A 14,278-nucleotide genomic window follows, 5' to 3' on the forward strand; every position below is an offset into this window, starting at 1 on the left:
CACCCTTAGGACATTTAGATGGAAAACCAGATCCAGGAAAACATACTTATAAGCACCATGGTAAAATTTATTGAAGATATGTTAAAACAAGGGATAATGAAAATACAAAAGACATTAAATTTTGAGCAATTTAGAAAGTTATAAACTTTAAAAAGAGGCAAAGTCTGCATAACATGAAATTTCTAAGAGCATCTGTTCAGCCAAGTAACTATTCCAGTAATAATTCCTGAACAGTTAAAGAAGGTGGTTCAGGAGGAGGGTTACTTACTGAAGCAAGCTTTAAATACTGACAGATCTGGTTTTTAAACCAGATAAAGCAGGTGCTTCAGGATGGGCATGGTGGCTCATGCCTGTAATCCCAGCACTTTGGTAGGCCAAGGCAGGAGGATCAGTTGAGGCCGGGTATTCTAGACCAGCCTGGACCATAAAGCAAGACCTTGTCTCTACAGAAAAAAACAAAACATAAAAAAAACGAGCTGGGTGCAGTAGCGTGCACGTGTAGTCCTAGCTATTCAGGAGGCTGAGGCAGAATAATCTCTTGAGCCCAGGAGTTTGAGGTTATAGTGAGCTATGATGACACCACTGCAACTTAACAGAATGAGACCCTGTTTCAAAAAAAAAAAAGAAGAGGTAACTGAGACATGGGAGACTGTGACTTTCCTAAGGATTCCTGCTACTGATGACAAAGTTAGCATATGCATCTATTTCAGTTACTTTTTAAATATGTACTACACAGGCTGTTCTTCAGGTTAGTATTATTCTTTTCCTTTTTTTTTTTTTTTTTTTTTTTGAGGCAGAATCTTGCTCTGTCACCCAGGCTGGAGTGCATTGGTGTGATCTCAGCTCACTGCAACCTCTGCCTCTCAGGTTCAATTAATTCTCATTTTCATGCCTCAGCCTCCTGAATAGCTGGGACTACAGGCATGCATCACCATGCCCAGCTAATTTATTGTGTTTTTAGTAGAGACAGTGTTTCACCATCTTGGCCAGACTGGTCTTGAACTCCTGGCCTCAAGTGATCTGCCCGCCTCAGCCTCCCAAAGTGCTTGGATTATGGGCGTGAGCCACTGTACTTGGCCTTATTTTTTTTTAATGCAATGCCAATTTAAACAAACGGTGAAATGTCTGCTTTGAACGTTTGTATATACATTAAGTAAATATATACAAGCGTAATCTTTTTCAGTATTTGAGATTTTGCCGCTCTTCTAAATTTTTTATATCTTTCCTTATCTAAATTCAATAATCCACAACTGTCACACTTGGTAATTGATGTTTATTAAAGTAAAGTTCATATCCCATAATTCAACATATTGCATTAAGGTGGCTTAATACTGTAAAACTCATAAAACTCTTAATGTAGTTAGAGTAATGGTAGGCACTCAATCTCTAAGACTATTCAAAAACCTGTGTTGCAGTTGTATATCCAAAGTGGCACATGACATAGAAAATATTTGAATTAAAATTTCTACAGAATATGCATTTAGAATATTTCATTACTGATCATTTACAGTCATTCATCACTATGTATGTGTGTAACTCACTGCTTATCTTGCTTTTAGAACCTTTTGCCCAGAGTAGCGGCCAAACTCGAGGTTGCCCCAATTTCTGACATCATTGCAATCAAGTCACCTGACACATTTGTGAGAACTATTTATGCAGGTGAGTACTCAAGGAAGATAATTAATCAACATGTTAAATTTTAGTGAAAAGCATAAATTAATCTTGAAGGTAGAATTTTAAATCAAGCCATACAGTTGCATTAAGTGGACCATCTTAAAGGTTTCTGAGGAAAATTTTAGTCTAGAATTGCTGGTGGACCTTTGATATGGCATTCTCTCTGATGGATCACAAGCACAGTGCTTTCCTACCTGGTCATTCAGTTACGGAGTGATATTTTCCTAGTGGTCAATAAAAATTAGATTCAGTATTCAATATATTTTCTAAGTGGCAACTGGATAAGCAAAACTTTAAAAAAAAAAATAGTATTCTCAGTCTTTGCTGCTTCTACCTCATTTCCATCTGCATTAAGAAATTCATTTCAGCCAGCTGCAGTGACTCATGCCTGTAATCCCAGCACTTTGGCAGGCTGAGATGAGAGGATTACTTGAACTCAGGAGTTGGAGGCTGTCCTAGGTAACATGATAAGACCCCATCTCAAAAAAAAAAAAATTAGCTGCATGGTGGCGTGTGTCTGTAGTCAGATACTTGGGAGGCTGAGGTGGGAGGATTGCTTGAGCCAGAAGGTCGAGGCTATAGTGAGTTGTGATCATGCCATGGCATTCTAGCCTGGGCAACAGAGCAAGACCCTGTCTCAGGCAAAAAAAAAAAAAGAAAAGATATGCATTTCATTGTCTCTTCAGCTGTTTGATGTTTTGCTAAACACAGTGCTCTCTAGTGGGGTTGGAGAAGGCAGTGAACTCTTCGTTTTTTTTTCCCCCTGATTAAAGTTGTATATTTCAGTATAAATGGCTAATTCTCAAATCAGACTTTTCATCTTACGTAACGTTTGTGGGAAAATATTTTGTCATAGTTTAGGTTACTGTTACTGTGATAGCTAATCCAGGGTGTCTCAAATCCTCAAAATCTTGGCACATCCATACCTGTTCTTTATGACCCATTGTGTTTTAAGATATTCCTCCTTTAGCTTGCATAGTAGCTACATTCTTATTAGGTTGTTGCAGCTCATAGTTTTGAGTTACTGATTGTATTGTTTTTGGAGAAGGAAGCTTTGTTCATATTCCTTTTAGGGGTGTAGTAGTGTGCCTTCTTAGTGTGGCTGCCTGTTGCAGTTTCTTCCTTCTAGGTGTGGTAGTACTTTTCCTGCTTTTAAGACATCCAGGGTTATATAAATATCTGTTGATATGTTTCCACTGTTATGGTCATTTATATGTTTCTTCACTGTTATGGTCCACTTTTTCTTATACTTAATAGAGTTAGAAAACAACTTGTCAACAGTTATTTCTTGCCTTGTCTGTGAAGTAAATTCCAAGCATCGAAGGAATACTATTTTTGTTGCCTTTTGTTGTTGCTTTTTAAAAATAGATTGCATGTTTCAGGAAATGCTGTATGTACAGTGAAGTGCGATGAGAAAGTGAAAGTGTTTTCAGTCCGTGGAACATCTTTTGAAGCTGCAGCAACAAGTGGCGGTAGTGGCAGTTCAGAAAAGGGTGAGTGTTTATTTGGAGTTTTTTGGTTTTGTTTCTTATTTTTTTCATAGACTGTATAATAACAAGAGAGATGACCTCTGCTTAAATTTCTAATGCATAGTTTTTCAAAGTTCAATTTAAATGATATTCCCAAGCTTGTACAAAAATAATAAATATATATAACTTACATCTTTTTGCACATCATCTTTGGTACTAGGATAGTTGCTTTGGTAGATCAAGGAAGTAGGAGACCAGAGGATCTATTAATATTAAGCTTTTTTACTCTTGTCACTGTTTCCTATTATAATATTTGGGTGATTCAGTATAACAGAAGAATGTAATAATAGTAAATGTGTAGAGGGTGTTATGCTTTAGCATATACAGTGTCTTATTTAAACCTTACAGAAAGAAAGTTATTCCATACTCAGACTCAGAGAATTAAATGTGTTCTCAAGTAATACAACTAATGTGGCAAAGGCTGGAGTCTAGTCTTGTTAAGTCTTTCCATAATCAGAGAGAATGAATTAGGAGCATAGAAAATTCACAGTAATTAACTTAAATTTCATGGAATTATATACTTGTGTGTTTTTCTGAAAAATAATTATTGTCATGGAACTTGAAATCATAGTCATTGTTTTATATATATTAATGTGTGCAGCATCAAGTACTTCACCAGTAGGAATATCAGAGTGGCTTGACCAGAAATTAACAAAAAGTGATCGACCAGAGCTAACAGGTGCCAAAGTGGTGGTATCTGGTGGTAAGTGGAATATTAATCTTAAAATATGTAAACTTAAAATACTTTGTTTTGTTTTGTTTTTTAGTATTAGAAGTACACAGATCTTTTTCAAATATAAGAAATTGGGAAGTTTCAGGTAGTGTTCCCATTTAACCAGTTAGGAAAATGAAATTATTAGCGTAATACACAGTTTGGGTTTCTGTTGCACACCTAGTCACTGGCACCAGGGGGAGCATGGTATAAATCTCATCTCCGTAGCTTTGCCACTTGGTACCATCTTATTGATGGACTTCTATGTATTCTGCAGAGTATGGTTGGCTTCTGAATTGCAGACAGAACTGGTTGGAATTTCAGGACTATCTTATGTATAATTCCTCCCTTTGTTCCACTTGGAAAGATTTCCAGAGTTGCCCATATCTTCGTGTATAACTCTAAAACGTTTCTTAACATCTAATATCAAAACTGTTAATATTGCATAGGACATGCTTATTTTTGTATATCATGTTCCTTGTCTTTAAAAACAATGGTTTTTTATGGCCCACTGACTGACTTTGAAAGCATAAGGACTGCTGTGCTTTATTTAAAAAGCCACAATGCCCAGCACCTGTAATCCCAGCACTTTGGGAGGCTAAGGCAGGTGGATCACCTGAGGTCAGGAGTTCGACCAGCCTGGCCAACATAGTGAAACCCCATCTCTACTAAAAATACAGAAAATTAGCTGGGCATGGTGATGGGTACGTATAATCCCAGCTACTCAGGAGGCTGAGGCAGGAGAATCGCTGAACCTGGGAGGTGGAGGTTGCAGTGAGCCGAGATCGTGCCATTGCACTTCAGCCTGGGTGACAAGAGCAAAACTTTGTCTCAAAAAGAAAAACCAAGTCAGATATATCATTTCAAAATATTAAATTATTTTTTCTCAGTGCCACTTGGAATAGAAGGCTGTCTGAAAGCTTAATTATTTTGTTGGATGTTTAATTTGCAAGGATTTTAAAAGCATGGCAGTCTTTATATTTTCAAATTCAGTCAGTGGGCCATAAATAAATGAATAAAAAAATAAAATAAAATAATTTTGTATTTTTAGTAGAGGTGGGTTTTCTCCATGTTGGTCAGGCTGGTTTTAAACTTCTGACTTCAGGTGATCTGCCTGCCTCGGCCTCCCAAAGTGCTGGGATTACAGGCGTGAGCCACGGCTCCTGGCCCTGAATTGTTTATTCATTTATTTATTCAAGAAATGTATATTGGTTATCTGTTCTATGACAGACTTATTGCCAAATGCTGGGCAAGCAGAGATGAAAAGTCAGAATGTTCTTCCTCTCAAGTAGTTAAAAGTCCTTGAGATGGATCCCATTCAAATAACTTTATTCAGTCATTCAGAGAAATTTATTGAGCATCTATTATATGTAGAGTTTTGTTAAATATTGCAGATATGGCAGTTACCAAGATAGATATAGATCCTGAAATTAAAGAGTTTTTATTCTAGTGGGAAAAAAACTCCTATTAATTACACAGTCAACTAATTAATTATAGTCGTGTTGAATGCTTTATAGAAGTATAAGAGTGTCATAGGAGAGGTCAGGAAAGGTTTTATAGAGGAGGTGACATGCTCAATATGGCAGTTATATAATATGAAAATTTACTTCAGTATATAAAATAGCAAAATTGTTCTAGAATGGATTTGATGTTTGCCTGATTTGTTTTTTCGTCTTTTTAAATGAGGTCGAGGCTTGAAGAGTGGAGAGAACTTTAAGTTGTTATATGACTTGGCAGATCAACTACATGCTGCAGGTAAGTTATTCTCCTTAGTAGAAGGATGTTCCCTTTCTGTTGGAAATATTTTTTCTTCATTATTTCATTTTTGTGCAAGTCTTTCCACACTACAAATTATTTTACTTTCCAGATTTTCAGTTTTTCTCTCTGAACCAGTTTTTCTTAAGCCTCCAAGTAAATGGCATATAGCATTCAGTGAGGAGAAGGCCGCCTAGTACTTTTTAGTATCTATGTAACACTCTTGCATTTGCCTGATCTTAGTAGGTTTTTTTTTCTTCATTTTAAAAATAATGAAATGGGTGAGGCACAGTGACGCACACCTTTGGGAGGCTAAGGCAGGACGATTGCTTGGGCCTAGGAATTCGAGACCAGCCCTAACAACGTAGTGAGACCCCATCTCTACAAAAAACATTTTAAAATTACCCAGGCATGCTGGTATATGCTTGTAGTCCCAGTTACTTGAGAGGCTAAGACAGGAGGATTGCTTGAGCTTGAGAGAGATGGAAGCAGCAGTGTGCTGTGGTCACCTCACTGCATTCCAGCCGGGCCAACAGAGTGAGACCCTGTCTCAAAAGTAATAAAAAGCAAACAAAAAAAATAATGAAATCTTAGTTTTAGTGCCTACTTCAGATTCAGGAATACCCTGTGTTTTCATCTTTTTTTGGTAGTCTTAATATAAATCTTACACAAATGGAAATACATTTAAAGTTTTTAAGTTCGTAGTTAAAAATTTAAAATTGTAGTTAATGATTTATAGGTAAGGTAGAACCTATTATTAAAAGTGCATTGATGAGAAGGAAGTGATGTTTTTTGAAAAACCAAAAAAATTTAAGCCGGGCATGGTAGCCTGTGTCTGTAATTGTAGATATTTGGGAGGCTGAGTTAGAAGGATTGCTTGACCCTAGGAGTTTGAGAACAGCCTAGGCAACATAATTGAGACCCTGTCTCGAAAAAAATTTTTTAAAAAAACATTTGATTATTTTTGAATTATACAATTACTACAATGAATATACATTAAAATGTCCTGATTCTGTCATCTCACCCTGTTTTTCAGATTTTTACATATAACTTTCTAGAGTTTTTCTATAACTTTCTATGGTTTTTCTGTGCATTTCTGTTACATAATATGTGTACCCGTAGAAATAGTAATAGTTTTGTCAGAATAAAGGCATGATATTGATTCTTTATAATCAGATGGTAGTATTTCAGGGTTTATTTTCATTCATTCTTGCTTTGAACAAGTATTTATTAAGTGTCTGCCATATTCCAGGTACTATTTTAGGTGCTAAGAAAGTATCAGTGAACAAAATAAAGATCTCTGTTCTTATGGAAATTGCATTTCTATTTGGATGAGATAGACCTTGTATTAGTTTATTTTGGCTACTGTAATAAGTTACTACAAACTTGGTGGCTTAAAGCAACAGAGTTTCTCTCTCACAGCTTTGGAGACCAGACGTGTGTTGAAGTGTTAGCAGGGACCATACTCCCTCTGGGAGCTCTAGGAGATAATCTGGTTTTTTCCTCTTCCAGCTTCTGGTAGCTACCCTGATGTTCCTGGGTTTGTGGTCACATCCCTACAACCTCTGCCTCTGTCTTCATATTATCTTCTCTGTGGGACTGCATTCAATCTCCTTCTGTGTTCCCTTTATAAGGATACATGCCAGGTGTGGTGACTCACGCCTGTAATCCCAGCATTTTGGGAGGTCAAGGTGGGCGATCCCCTGAGGTCAGCAGTTTGAGACCAACCTGGCCAACATGGTGAAACGCTATCTGTACCAAAAATTTAAAAATTAGTTGGGCATGGTGGTACACGCCTCTAATCTTAGTTACTTGCAAGGCTGAGGCAGGAGAATTGCTTGAACCCAGGAGGGGAGGTTGCAGTGAGCGGAGATTGTGCCACTGCACTCCAGTCTAGGCAACAAAAACAAAGCGAGACTCGGTCTCAAAAAAAAAAAAAAAAAAAAGAAAGGAAACATGTAATAGCATTTAGGGCCCATATAGATAATCCAGGATAAGCTTCTCAAGATCCTTAGCTTTATATCATATCTGCTTCCACTTAGGTAATATTCATAGGTTCTGGGAATTAGGATGTGAATATATCTTTGGAGGGGCCATTTTCTTGCCTGCTACAGACATTAACGCAATAAATTAGTAAATAATATAATATGGGCTTGGCGTGGTGGCTTACTCCTGTAATCCAGGCACTTTGGAAGGCCAAGGTGGGTGGATCACTTGAGGTCAGAAGTTTGAGACCAGCCTGGCCAACATGGAGAAACCTTGTCTCTACTAAAAAATACAAAAATTTAGCTGGGTGTGGTGGTGCGTGCCTGTAGTCCTAGCTACTCGGGAGGCTAAGACACGAGAATCGCTTGAACCTGGGAGGCGGGGGTTGCAGTGAGCAGAAGTCGTGTCACTGCACCTCAGCCTGGGCAGCAGAGCAAGACTCTGTCTCAAAAAAAAAAAATGTTTGAGGGTCATAAGTGCTATGGAGACTAATAGAATGGGTAATGGGGGAGAATTGGAGGGGAGGATTGAAGTTTAAAATAAGGTAGCCAGATTTGGCCTTAATGAGAAGGAGACATCTGGCTGGGTGTGGTGGCTCACTCCTGAAATCCCAGCCTTTGGGAGGCCAAGGCAGGCAGATCACTTGAGGCCAAGAGTTCAAGACCAGCCTGGCCAACATGGTGAAACCCTGCCTCTACTAAAAATACAAAAGTTAGCTGGGTGTGTGGCACGTGCCTGTAGTCCCAGCTACTCAGAAGGCTGAGGCGGGAAGATCACTTGAACCTGTGAGGCAGAGGTTGCAGTGAGCTGAGATTGCACCACTGCACTCCAGCCTGGGTGACAGAGTGAGACTCTGTCTCAAAAAAAAGCCATCTGAACAAAGGTTTGAAGGAGGTGAGGAAGTGAGCCATGAGGAGATATGGGGGAGACTGTTCCAGACCAGAGCAACCAGTAAGGTGCAAAGAGCCTGTCTAAAGCAGGAACACATCTGGCCTATTTGACAAATAGGAAGGAGGCCAGTGTTGGAAAGGAAAGTGCAAAAGAGAAAGTAGTAAGAGGTAAAATTGGGAGACAACAGGAGAGCAGGGTCTTATGGGACATTGTAAAGAAATTGCTTTTCTCTGCATGAAATGGGAACCATTTGAAAGTTTGAGCAGAAGAATGACATGATCTAACACATTTTTAAAGGATCATTTTGGCTGCAGTTTTGAGAATAAGCTGTAGCGGTTAAGTTCAGTAACAGGGAGACCAATTAGCAGGCTGTATCAGTCCTCTAGGTGAGAGATACTCATAATTTCGACCAGGGTAGTTGCAGTTGATGTGGGGAGAAATTGTCAGTTTTGGGATACATATTTGAAGGTAGAGCCATCAGGATTTCCCGACAGATTGGATGTAGATTATGAGAGAAAGTATTTGTCCTGGTGAGTGGTAGGATGGAGTTATAATGAGCTGAGATAAGGAAAATCTCAAGTGAAGCAGTTTCCAGGGAGAGATCAGGAGTTCAGTTTTGGGCGTATTAACTTTTGAGATGTCTAATAATAGGCATCTGAATAGACATGTCAGTTAAGCAGTTGATATAGGAATGTGGAGTTCGATGGAGGAGTTTGGACTACAGATATAAATTTGGGAATCAGTTCATCTGGATGATATTCAAAGCCATGATGACAGATTGCTGGAGGCTCTGTGTTAAAAACTCCAGGGGGGCCAGGCACGGTGACTCATGCCTGCAATCCCAGTACTTTGGGAGGCCAAGGTGGGTGGATCACTGGAGGCCAGGAGGTCGTAGACCAGCTTGGCCAACATGGCGAAACCCCATCTCTACTAAAAATAAATTAGTCAGGTGTGGTGGTGTGCACCTGTAGTCCCAGCTACTTGGGAGGCTGAGGCAGGAGAATTGCTTGAACCCTGGAGGTGGAGGTTGCAGTAAGCCGAGATTGTACCACTGAGCTCAAGCCTGGGCGACAGAGTGAGATTCTATCACAAAACAACAACAACAAAAAACTCCAGGGGTATCCAGTGATGGGGTCCCAACACTTTTGTGAGTATTACTTTCAGGAGCTCTTCCTCAGGGTGAAAATTAAAGAAAAATCACCTGATGCTTCTGACACAGGGAGAGGGAAGGGAACTATTTTATAATATGCCAGAGCGGCCGGGCACGGTGGCTCACGCCTGTAATCCCAGCACTTTGGGAGGCCGAGGCGGGTGGATCACGAGGTCAAGAGATCGAGACCATCCTGGTCAACATGGTGAAACCCCGTCTCTACTAAAAATACAAAAAATTAGCTGGGCATGGTGGTGCGTGCCTGTAATCCCAGCTACTCAGGAGGCTGAGGCAGGAGAATTGCCTGAACCCAGGAGGCGGAGGTTGCAGTGAGCCGAGATCGCGCCATTGCCCTCCAGCCTGGGTAACGAGCGAAACTCCGTTTCAAAAAATAATAATAATAAATAATAATAATAATAATATGCCAGAGCATTCTGTTCTTAACAAGGTCTGACCTCCTTCAGGAGGAACCGTTTAACCAGAGATTAACTTTCTGGGGTTTTATCAGAGCCTAACTGACCTGAGGGAAGGTTAATACTCAACTTCAGCATTTCTAGCCATCCTGTCTCACCTAAGGGAGAGAGAGGAACTGAGAAGCATGTGTAAAGTTTGCAGTCTCAATCTGGGCTTATTGAGGCAGACCAAGGCCTCACTATAGTACTGTAGAATGCTTCCTTTCCCCCAACACCTTACTGCCACATAATAAAGGCTTATTGACAGCACTTCCTTTTACCCATGTTCATCATGTCCAGCTATCAAGAATATATTGCAAGATACACTAAAAGGCAAAAGACAGTTTGAAGAGACAGGGAAAGCATTAGAACCAGACTCAGCTGGAATAATCAGACTGGAAATTTAAAACAACTGTGATTAATATCCTAAGGTCCCTAACTGATAAAGAGCATGCAAGATGTGCAATATAAGCAGAGGGTAGAAATCCAAGAAAGAAGCAGAAATGCTAGAGATAAAAAATATGGTTGCAGAAATGAAGAATACCGTTTAAGGACTTCTTAGTAGACTGGACATGGCTGAGGAAAGAATCTCTGAACTCTAGGATATATCAGTAGATACTTCCAAAATTGAAAAGCAAAGAGAATAAGGACCAGAAAAAGGAAATAAAAACAAAAAACTCTTAACTGTAATAGAATCTCTAAGAATTGTGGAACAACTACTGAGAGTATAACACGTGTAATGGAAATACTAGAAGGAAAAGAGAAAAAGGAACAGAAGCAGTATTTGACTGAGGATTTCACCACATTAATGTCAGATACCAATCCACAGATCTAGGAAGCTCAGTGAACACCAAATATGATAAATGCTAGAAAAACTTCACCTAGGCATATCATTTGCATACTACAGAAGATCAAAGATAAAAAACAAATAAAGAAGCCAGAGGGAAAAATCCACCATGCCTATACAAGAGCAAAGATAATTGTATCTGCTCTCTTTTCAGAAACCATGCGAGCTAGAAGAGAGTGTAGTAAAATGTTGGAAGTGCTGAGAGAAAATTGCCCATTAGCCTAGGACTTTATACGCTGTGAAATTATCCTTTAAAAGTGGAAAAGAAATAAAGACTTTCTCAAACAAAAATTGGCAGAATATTTTGTAGCCAGTTACCTTGCAAGAAATGTTAAAGAAAGTTTTTTTAGTGAGAAGGAAATGATAGAGGTTAAATACTCCAATGTATATAAAGCAAGTGAGAGCACTGAAGAGGGAATGAGTGAAGGTAAAATAAGTTTTATTTTTCTTAATTGATCTAATAGGTAACAGTTTATTTAAAATAACAACATCATTGTATTCAGTTACATATACTCGTGTATTACATATGTGCTCATGTATAAGTGAAATGAATCACATGTAAGAAACAGGAGATAGGGATTAGGATTATCTTGTTATTAAATGGTACTTGCACCACCTGTGAAGTAGTAGTGTTATTTGAAAGTGGACTTGGATTAGTTGTAAATGTATATTGCAAACTCTAGGACAACCACTAAAAAAAGCTTTTAAAAAATAAAACTAATGGCTAAGAAAAGAGACAAAATGGAATTATTTAAAATGCTCGGTTGGTGGAAGACAAAAATAGGAACAAAGAACAAGGACAACAAATAGAAAACCGTTACAAAACATATGGTAGATGTTAATCCTAACTGTGTCATTGCTTTAAACATCAGTAGTCTAAATGCACCAATTAAAGATTGTCATAGTGGATGAAAAAGTAAGACTCAACTATATGTTGTCTACAAGAAACCCACTTTAAATAAAAAAACACATATACATAGACACTTACATACATATAATGGAAAGAGATACACTGTGGTGATGCTAATTGAAAGAAAGCAGGAGTAGCTATATTAATTTCAGACAGAGCCAGTTTAAAGTTAAGTTTTATTAGGTAAATAAAACCTGAGTTTTAATAAACTTAAAGTTTTAACTTCTAAAACTTACATTTTAATAAAAGTTAATATAACTTAAGTTTTGCTAGTATTGGGCTCTGTCCAGAAATCAAAGTATAAGGGTTCAGGAATAAGGGAGATGGGTGTAGGTTAGGGAGCATGCAGAGCATTATGGGGATCAGTGTCTGGGTTATGAAGGATAACCTTTGAGTTTGGGGCAGGATGAAGGGCAGGGTGTGATTAGTCCTGGCTGACTCAAGATAGCGGTGGTGACACTGTGCACGTTTGTAGGTAGCCAGTTGTATTGTCTGTGGCTCCCTCTGTCCTCTCCAGCTCAAAATGAAGAGGCCTGAGGCTCATTCTTGACTCCTGTTGGGAAGGGGTTGTTTTACTCCAAGTACAGGGTTCATTGTTGACTCCTGTTGAATGAGAATAGAAAGTCAGTTAATTTTATTTATTTATTTATTTTTTTGAGATGGAATCTCATTCTGTCACCAGGCTGGAGTGCAGTGGTGCAATCTCGGCTCACTGCAACCTCCGCCTCCTGGGTTCAAGCGATTCTCCTGCCTCAGCTTCCCAAGTAGCTGGGATTACAGGCATGTGCCACCATATCCAGCTAATTTTTGTATTTTTGTTAGAGGTGGGGTTTCACCATGTTGGCCAGGATGGTCTCAATCACTTGACTTCGTGATCCGCCCACCTTGGCCTCCCAAAGTGCTAGGATTACAGGTGTGAGCCACTGCACCCAGCCCAATTTTATTTATTTATTAATTTGACAGCAAATATTGGTTAAACCTTCATCTTGTTATATATGACTCTTTTCTTTATTATCTTCTCTTTATAATATTATAAGAGGTAGTATTGTAAAACCTTTCATCAAAACTTGTGAAGTTATTACTTAAAGGAGCATTACATAATGACATTCTAAACATCATAGTGTGAGTTTTATGAATGCCTTTTTGATAAAGCAGGCAGAAGAGTTAAGCTCAACTTAAAATCTGAAATACTTGGATATAAATAGAAGTTACTCCTTGAAGCTTTCTTTGTAAAATGCACTAGTACTCAGTACTTAGAATTCTAAATCAATGTCTTTGTTTACAGTTATCAGTGAATATCCTAACTAGCTGAATAATAGAGCTTGAAAAAAATGACAAATATTTCTTCTCCTTAGTTGGTGCTTCCCGTGCTGCCGTTGATGCTGGCTTTGTTCCCAATGACATGCAAGTTGGACAGACAGGAAAAATAGTAGCACCAGTAAGTATTGCAATAAAATATGCTGTGCAGAATTTTATGGGGATAAGTACTGTATGTGTTTGTTGAACAGTGATCTCAGTGATTTATCTTATTCAGTGTTCCTCAACAGTTAGCCAGTACCATGGCGAATACGTCCTTTTCACAAGGTCTGTGTAGTTCTTGGTCTCAGCAAAATGCTTAGCAGTTCTTAAATCCAGCTTATTTTTCAAGCATTTTAAAGCAGTGGAGCATTTTATCAAATTAAGTCATATTACAGTAAATAAAACATTTGTAAAAGCAGCATTTTATCAACTCAAAAGTTGTAAGTTCACATTGGTAACATTTATTTGCCATAAAGCCTTTAGAGAGTATAAAATCAATGAGAACAATGAACCTATTTTAATGAATACAGAATTTTGAAATTGGGAGCTGTGAATGACTGTTTTAGTCTTATATCTTCCTGAATATCTAGTTTATTTCTGTATTTTGTCTAGTAGTATAAATTTCAGAAAATTCTGTTCTATATAGGTAAGTGATACTGGAATATTCTTCAGTCAAACCTATCTAAAACTTAAGGAAGAGCAGGACATTTTCGTTTCAAAGTTGAGTCATTAAGAGTTTATAATGACTTTATATTTCTTCGGTGGTACAGCTTTTCAGTGAATAGGAGTCTCAGCCAGTTTAAACTTGTATAGTATGCAGGAAAACATGTTTTTTAAATATATTTCAAAACAATATGAAGTCCTGTCCATTAAAAAAAAAAACTTAGATCTCAATGCTCTATTCTGTGAGATATTCATTCATAAATTTAAGATGTTATAGTCAAATTTTTCTAGGCTTATTTTTGAAGTTTGATGTATTTGTTCAAATCTTTTGCCTGTTTAAAACTTGAGTTCTTCATCTTTTTGTTTTCTCTTTGTAAGAGTTTTTTATATAACCTACATAACAAATTCTT

The 14,278-nt window shown here is 38.1% G+C and overlaps 1 protein-coding gene across 1 annotated transcript in view; it reads left to right on the plus strand.

The window, feature by feature from the left end:
• Positions 1 to 14,278, plus strand: part of ETFA (electron transfer flavoprotein subunit alpha) — a 93,393-nt gene that overhangs the window by 21,534 nt on the left and 57,581 nt on the right. The window contains exons 5-9 of the mRNA XM_021668236.2: positions 1,560 to 1,659; positions 3,057 to 3,167; positions 3,805 to 3,906; positions 5,602 to 5,670; positions 13,262 to 13,344. Coding sequence (XP_021523911.2) covers positions 1,560 to 1,659; positions 3,057 to 3,167; positions 3,805 to 3,906; positions 5,602 to 5,670; positions 13,262 to 13,344 — 465 coding nt within the window. The remainder of the gene's footprint in view (positions 1 to 1,559; positions 1,660 to 3,056; positions 3,168 to 3,804; positions 3,907 to 5,601; positions 5,671 to 13,261; positions 13,345 to 14,278) is intronic.

Source organism: Aotus nancymaae, unplaced genomic scaffold (genome assembly GCF_030222135.1).
Source record: "Aotus nancymaae isolate 86718 unplaced genomic scaffold, 86718_ANA_hifiasm-v0.15.2.pri h1tg000003l, whole genome shotgun sequence".
Classification (NCBI taxonomy): domain Eukaryota; kingdom Metazoa; phylum Chordata; class Mammalia; order Primates; family Aotidae; genus Aotus; species Aotus nancymaae.